The sequence below is a fragment of the Papilio xuthus genome, unplaced genomic scaffold (assembly GCF_000836235.2).
Source record: "Papilio xuthus unplaced genomic scaffold, Pxut_1.1 DF826159.1, whole genome shotgun sequence".
NCBI lineage: Eukaryota > Metazoa > Arthropoda > Insecta > Lepidoptera > Papilionidae > Papilio > Papilio xuthus.
This window is the reverse complement of record NW_013532490.1, coordinates 2,940,993-2,948,955: the sequence shown is the minus strand read 5'-3', so window position 1 is coordinate 2,948,955 and position 7,963 is coordinate 2,940,993. Positions and strand designations below refer to the sequence as shown.

Here is a 7,963-nt window from a genome sequence, read left to right as displayed (position 1 = left end):
TCATCATCATCATCATCATCATCATCATCATCATCATCATCATCATCATCATCATCATCATCATCATCATCATCGTCATTGCAGTTAAGTATACACATAAGGTTGACCGAGTTTAACATCGCCGAATTATATTATCCAATCTACACACTATGTCTCAACCATATGTCGAAGAAAGACTTAAATATGCATTTTAACATTCTTTCTCTGCTTAGCTTGCATTCCACAAGGTGGTGGGATCAGCTTTCCCAATCCGTCTCTTCCACTTCGCTCTGTCCATGACATCTTCTTCTGAGACTTGGCACTCACTCATGTCTTTCATTACTACATCTTTCCATCTCGTTTTCGGTCTGCCTCTGGATCTGCTACCAGGGAAAGTTGTAATGCTAAATTACCGACGTAGTCTGGCGGCCTCCTCCTTACATGACCATACCATCGCAGCCTACTCTCCTGCATCTTGTCAGCGATGTCACGCACACCGAGGCTGCCTCGCACGAACTCGTTACGGATCTCATCGAGCCTGGTTACGCCGCACATCCATCTCAGCATCTTCATTTCAGCAACTTGAATGGTATTCATGTCCTTTTTTGTTACGGCCCACGTTTCACTCCCGTACATGAGGACTGGTCTTATCATGGACTTGTAGACCAAACCCTTGAGTTTAACTGGCATTCATCTGTCGCAAGTAACACCAGTTAATTCTCGCCATTTTGCCACGCTGCGGCTATTCGGTGTTGAATGTTGCATTCCAGGTTCCCAGAGATGTGCATCATACCTCCCAGATATTTATATTGATCGCACATGGTGACTAATTGACCGTCGATAGGAATCGGCCGGTTGTCGCTTAAATTTGGATTGTTAAAGGACATGTACTGGGTCTTTGCAACACTCAACACAAGGCCACCGGTCTGGAACTGGTGTTTCCGATAAAGGAGTGCCTCTTGTAACTTCGGTTGGCTCTCGGCGCAGATAGCTATATCATCTGCATAGATAAAGGTCCACTCAGCTAAATCGTCGCCAATGTATTATGAATTCTGAATTTCTTTTGAATAAACTACTCTGTTTAATTCATTTGACACTTTGCATCAAACCATTTTTCGAAATTTACTAAAAGTGTTCGTCGCGGATGACAACAGATATTAGGTAGATAAAATCAACATCAAATTTAAGTTTGTCATCATATATACTAGTTTGGTCTCGTGGCCTTACCGTTCGCCGCCGTTTGTACGTAAGGTCGGCGGTTCAAATCCCAAGCCACTATTTTTTTTTAATATTTACATAACGTTTTGTTATACATTCCATTTAGTAGATATAATAACAATATCTAATATTCCAGAGTATTCAAGAACGTTCAAAGCAAGCGATCATTCTTAAAAATCTGGAAAATAAAAGCAGAAATAGATTATGTTGTCGTGCACATTCCCGCCGGCTACGTCACCGGCCGAATTGAAATAGACGCAGATTATTTTGGAATATGTTGCCAACAAGCGTCAGCGATCCGCCTAAAATCTTGTCGAATTCTGCATTCGTAACATATACCAATAGTTTTATTGCAAACACTTGTATTTAATACCTTTTTTATAAGAGAAAGGGGTCAAACGATCAGCGGGAACACCGAGACGGTGCGGATTTAATACCTTATAGTAAATTATTATGTAACACGAGCATATTAAAATAATCCTTTCCTGAACCCCACCATATTATGTAGTCTTCCTGCATTTCGTATCCAACGACTTTCTGTGGTTCGTACAAGTTCCGTCCCGAAAGAAGAGCGCTGCAAGCTTTTAATCCCTGTTGATGTGTGTAATAGCTTTCCGTAATGGATAATCATGTTAAGATTTTTTAAGCTAATCATGGAAGAACAGATATTTGTATAAAGGCAATTTTTACTTATCTTTTTGAACACTTGTCGACCTTGAAATTAAAACTAAAAAAAAACATTAACTGCCATATTCCGATTGGATTAATGTATTTAACTAACCATGTTCCTAGCGTAAACAGGCTTTAAGCAGCTTACTGCTTGACCTATCATCACCGATGACTTATCATCACATGTTTGAAAATTGGAACATTATTTGCAACTCTCTCCAAATTCTCATTTGAACCCTTGAGTATGTATTGAAATTTCACGTGATTAATATGAACTTGTATGTTTTATTACAATTACGAGAGGACGACCAAGAAGTTATTTTCGGCATTTGTCGAAAGCAATAAAAACAAGAAGCAAAGTGCTCCATCCAAATGAGTGGGATGTTAACAACAAGTTAAATAGACCGTGTATGACGGCCATTAGAAAACATATTCACACTAAAAATTATATTTAAAACCTCTTTAAAAAAAATATGACTGCAGAGTACAACTTCGCCAAGATCCTTAAAATGATTGTAGTTACCAAAAACGGTTTTTTCGGTTGAAATCTTGAAACAGATGTTTTGCAAATACCTTTTTCATAACACTATACACAAAACTATTAGAATAACATATTTTTATCAGTTTCTATAAAGTTTTTAAATTACAGTTTGCGTAATAAAATAAATAAAAGACGTAACCATATTAAATTTTCTTCAGTTGTTTAAATGTAAAATTTAGGATAATATAGAAAGTTTCATTATTATAATCTCGCTTACATTTTATTCAGACGCGATTAATTACAATTTTAACTAGAACAATACCTGATTGTCATTTACGACAACAGCTTAAAATAAAAACTTAATTTCAAGAGTAACCCGAGAGACTTGTATTAAACTCTGTTTATATATAGACAGACTAAAATACTTGACCAATTAATAATGGCCGTTGAAAAATAACAAAGATTCGGACTTGGCACTATGTCTGTACAAATAAGATGAGCTCTGTGGAGAAAATTGTGAAATATAACGATGTTTTAAACGTATTTCTAAACCATAACAAAATTAACAAAACAAATATTTACTTCGACAGCGTTAATGACTTTTATTAAAAAAAAAACTTAACATTTGCCAAGTGTGATTTTAATGGATAACATTTGAAAGGAGTTATATTTTTTATTAAGTGAAATTATTATAAAAGCAAGTATTGGTGATCAAGTGATCTTAAGTAGGATTAAGTTAAGTTTAATAATGATGTAACGATTCGAATCAGAAATTTTACGTGTTGTATGTGGGTGCGATGATTCTACGCTCGATTTAACATCGGCCGTGCGATTTAGTGCACTTCCTGATGTATCAACATCGGTGGCCAGCGACTGAGCTTTTATTGATTTATTATTAAACTCTCCCCAAGCATAGCCACATTATATCTTACTAATATTATACATGCGAATGTTTAGATCAGTCTTTCTCAAAGTGGGCGATAACGCCCCCTTGTGGGCGCTGCGGGTCTCAAGTTGCGAGTTATAGTAAAAATTTCGTTTAGAATTCTCCGTTAATATACATACATAGGTAACAATCATTAATTAATTTAATTTGAAGTTATAGTGGTTTTTAAATATGTGAAGATATGGGGGCGTTAAAAATATATTTATTCTCAAAGTGAGCAGTAGACAAAATAAGTTTGGGAACCACTGGTTTAGATGGATGTTTGTTTGGAGGTATCTCCAGATCGGCTAAACAGATCTCGATGAAATTTGGCATACTTATAGAACATAGTCTGGAAGATAACATAGGCTACTTTTTTTCTAATACCGCGCGGACGGAGTCGCGGGCGACAGCTAGTTGTTTATAAAGTTAACTATGTTACATATGACAGTTAAAGTATTGAATTATTCTGGAAAAATGGAAAAAAATCTTAAATAACTGGCTAAGAAATTGAGGATTAAGAAAAGGTTTAGGTTTTAGGATTAATTGCTCGACCGATGACAAGCCGAAGACAACAATCCTTTCGAAATATCTCACTAGATAAAGTAGGTTCAGCTGTTTAGGCTTCAGTTGGTTACAATGGAAGTGTACGAACAAACTCCGAAACAAATTATTTTAAATATTTCCAAGTAAGTACTAAGATATTTATTACATATTATTGAAGACGGAGTGTCATGTTGTAACCAAGATGAACAAATAAAACAAACATCTAAATCAACTGTATAAATGAAAATGCTAAAAATAATTGACTTACAAGTTGTATTGCATATCAAGACACTAACATTATGTTTACTGGGACAGCAACTGTCAGGCTATGAGGACGGCCAACGGTACGAGAATGCCCACGAAAATGGCCGTCACAGAGGCTATCTTGTATTTGTGTTCACGCGCCTTCACGTTCAGGTAAGCCTCGAGCCTTAGGAAGCTGCTCACATCGTAGTTCATCCGTTCGTACTCTTTCAGCTGGCTGATAAAACCAGGGTTGGGATTGATGAATCTCCGCCTGTTGCGCACGTAAGAGAACGCCTCTTCAAACGTCAGTTGGTACTTCGCCATCAAATACGCTATCACAATTGTCGCAGATCGCGACACCCCAAAGTGGCAATGCACAAGAACATTTCCTCTGTGGATTCCTTCATCAATGAATGCGTTTGCCATCGGGAAATATGGCAACAGGTTGGTATGTGGAGAGTCATACGCTCTGATAAAGAGTGTCGCTACATGTGGATTGGGGAAAGCCGATTTTGGTATCCTATGCGTCTCAATGGTGAGGACATGTGTTATGTTGAGAGCGCGGATGACGTCCGCGTCGACCGCTGCCTTCGCGTTGCTGAGGTAGAGGCCAGGCACGATCTGACTGTAGCACGACTGCGTGCAGAGGTCTATCTTCTCATACACCACCCGCCTGGACCACGACCTCAGGCCATTGAATGCGAGAACAGGGTTAGGGATGCTGAGAAATGCCGCTACGAATGCACTTCTCAACATCACCAATAGAAGTCAATGAAGTTATGTTATAATGTCCATTTTTCTTTACATTGTTAGTTTTCCGAAGTTTTTTAAATATAAACATGTGGTTTAGTTTGTTCTTGATAATTTTGACATGAATCAAATCACTAATTGTCACAGGAGTAGTTGACAGCGCAATTTATATTTTTCTGTGAGTGCCAGTGCCTAAATGACAATATGTTATGAATTATTGGTAGAGTTTTTACATATGTAGAATTATGAGAAAACTCCATGCTTATATTTCACATCTGGTTCTCTTCAAAATTAATCTGCTTGCTTGGTCCTGTAACCGATACTATTAGATATTATTCTTCCGTTATTTTTAATTATAACGAACAGATGTTGTAACTTCAAAAGCAATCAGAAAAATCAGAATGTTCATTACAAGTAAACTTATATAGTACAACTAAACTTTACAGATTTATTTCGGTTGTTCGCAAAACAAATAACTCGGTCTGTATACACTGACCTACTTGTTGTATCCAGGCCGGCGGCGATCGGAACGCGGCGCTGAGTGCGGTGCTCGACGCCTCTCGTCTCACGCCTAATCATTCTCAATATATAATTAATTCAACACCACCACATAGGAGTTATCTGGTAGATCTGAATAAAAAATACGATGATCCTGGTCTTTAACTAGGAACTCTAGGATACAGAAGAACTATTGGAGTTTGAACAAAGTTTAACCTCCTAAACTGACCTACCAGTCCTCCCAAGTGTTTGGTTCGCGGGGCCGTCACCCTACCCCGCGATAATACCGGGGCATTCCCCAATCCACCAACCGGAGACGCGCCACATCAGAGTTCACCTCTACTACGCCCACTCGGACAAGCGAGCGGGTCCGTGGATACAGGATGTTCTACACGATGTCATTTGTTTTGTTGTTCAAATGAAAAACAAACAAAGGCTATGCCAAGTTCAATATTTAAAGTAATAAATATTGCTCTTACAATATTTATTACTAATTAGTGTTTACCAGAATAATGTAAACATTATACATATAGATTTCAACGTTAACAAATGACTAATACAAAGTCATAATCAGTCAGGCTTAAAATAAAACTATTTTAAAGGACTAATGTAGTAAAAGTTTTGCTAGAATAGACGTGATAATCTTTACAAAGCTCTTCTAAAAAAGCTATAGGACAACATTGTTAAGTGCAAAAAATTTAAGGTCATTCGTTACTAATATTGTCGTTTACTTTTGCATTTTCGATTCTATTTTAATTTATCCATTCACAACTTGAAGATATGAAGGAAGAAATAATAACATAGAAAATTTATGTTAAATTACACACTTTTTAGTTTACGATATTTAAATGCCAAGGTTAGTTAGCCATCATTTCAGATAATTTCGGATTACGTAAATATAACACTTGCGTTACAATAAACACACTGTTAATGGAACATAAAGTCAAAATAACTTTGTACATTCAAGGTATTTTGTGTTGGCAAAAACAAAATTTTCCGATTTTAGTCACCTGAAAACTAATAAACTGATATAAGATATTGAGGTAGTCTTCGGTCTTGTTTTCTACCTAAAGGTAATTATAATTAACTAACATACTGCGGTCGGAATCGTTACATACGGAAACTGTACATTTTTGCGAGATAAACGGTAGATAATGCGTTATTAAAGATTCTATTTCAATTACAAATTAATTCTAATTCCTTCCAGAATTACGAGTAATTATAGAGGTTTTCAAATATCTTAGCGGCTCGGTACATCGCAATTGTCAGAGTGCAGAACAATTTTAGATGTAGCAGGGCGTATGCAGGGGAAGGAAACGCACTACGTAACACGCGAATGACCTTAAGCCGCCAAGATGTTTGAAAAAAACGTATACTTAAACCATCCATCCAAAGAATCGCATTTATATTCTTACTTATAATATTATAAATGCGAATGTTTGTATGGACGGATGGAATTTTGTTAGGAGGTATCTGCAGAACGGCTGCTTAGATCTCGCTGAAATTTGGCATGGATGTAATACATAGTCTAGCTAATTGTAATAAAGTATTATTTTAACCTCGCGCGGATGAAGTTGCGAGCGACAGCTAGTATTATTATAGATAAAAAAACGAAGGAGGACAGAGGAAAAGACGAATGGGTTGTGAGACAGGATTAAGAATGGAGTGATGACTGAAATAAGAATGATAGATTGATTTGAAGGTGGAAAACTTGATGCATGAACCCCACACTGAGATAAGAACAAGGATATAATGATAAAGGTAAAGTTGTGTTTTTGTACATATGTTTTCCATAAATCTCGATCTAAAGTTCTATTATTGAGAAGTCATCCATTAGTTGTTACATTTATGAAATAGCATTAGCTTGTGGAAGGTCGTTCCACATGTCGCTAGTAGCAATTAATAACAAATCGTATTACAGCTGGAGGTGCTGGACCGATACCAACGCGATAATTTATATTTTATGTACAAAATATGCGGAAATATTCATGTAGCAGTTGCGTATTGGATTGGCACTTTTGCTGTTCGTTGCAAACTTTTTTTTAACCTCGTCCGAAATCCAATATTGAAGGGATAGCAAACTACTGTCTTATAATTCTATTATCTGTCTTGCGTTGACCTATAAATGGCCACGTAAATTTAAAGTTGTCGTACAATTGAACCGGGATAAGTAAGAATCCTTTGGAATCTCACTTATCCCGGTTCAATTGTACGACAACTTTAAATTTACTGCGAAGTGACATTTTTCACGTCTTCGATGGGTAGCGTCCTCATTCAATCATCGACGTAACCTTTACGTTCGCTCAAAATACATTACGTTGACGCTGACGGACAGAAGACAACACGAAATGCTCTTATTAATATTGAAAAAATATTTTTTTGAAATTCAAGCTTTTTTTAACACACTTTAAAACTTAATAATAAATTTGAACGTGAGTAAAATGGTATTAGAGTAGAAAAAGTTTAACATATTCTGTGCCACTAACAGGCCTACGAGTTCACTTTAATTCCCACGTAAAATTCATAGTGGCATGGAACATATTGAACCTTTGAATCTGTTCCTCCCTCACATGGTGTCAATTATCATGGAATTGTACGCTTCCTTTAATCAAAATTTTCAAAGAACCAATTTTTAAAATCACGCAACTTTA

General features: G+C 36.6%; 2 protein-coding genes across 2 annotated transcripts; both read right to left on the bottom strand.

Moving 5' to 3' along the window:
• Positions 1 to 116: 116 nt before the first annotated feature.
• LOC106123110 (uncharacterized) lies at positions 117 to 992 on the bottom strand. The gene is made up of 2 exons (XM_013319247.1): positions 393 to 992; positions 117 to 359 (listed from the first exon to the last, which is right to left on the bottom strand). The coding sequence occupies exons 1-2, from the start codon at positions 667 to 669 to the stop codon at positions 322 to 324; spliced, it is 315 nt and encodes a 104-aa protein (XP_013174701.1). The 5' UTR covers positions 670 to 992; the 3' UTR covers positions 117 to 321.
• A 3,014-nt stretch (positions 993 to 4,006) lies between these two features.
• LOC106123079 (dual specificity protein phosphatase 1B) lies at positions 4,007 to 4,832 on the bottom strand (the record flags this gene model as incomplete). The annotated part of the gene is made up of 1 exon (XM_013319213.1): positions 4,007 to 4,832. A coding segment is annotated over one exon (693 nt), but the record flags the coding sequence as incomplete, so codon positions are not given.
• Positions 4,833 to 7,963: the final 3,131 nt, after the last annotated feature.

What these genes read in the sequence shown, in the direction of transcription:
- LOC106123110 (XM_013319247.1), bottom strand. Translation starts at nt 669, where the DNA reads ATGCCAGTTAAACTCAAGGGTTTGGTCTACAAGTCCATGATAAGACCA. An exon ending in GAGGCCGCCAGACTACGTCG is followed by an intron (nt 360 to 392) that starts GTAATTTAGCAT and finishes CCCTGGTAGCAG; the next exon opens with ATCCAGAGGCAGACCGAAAA.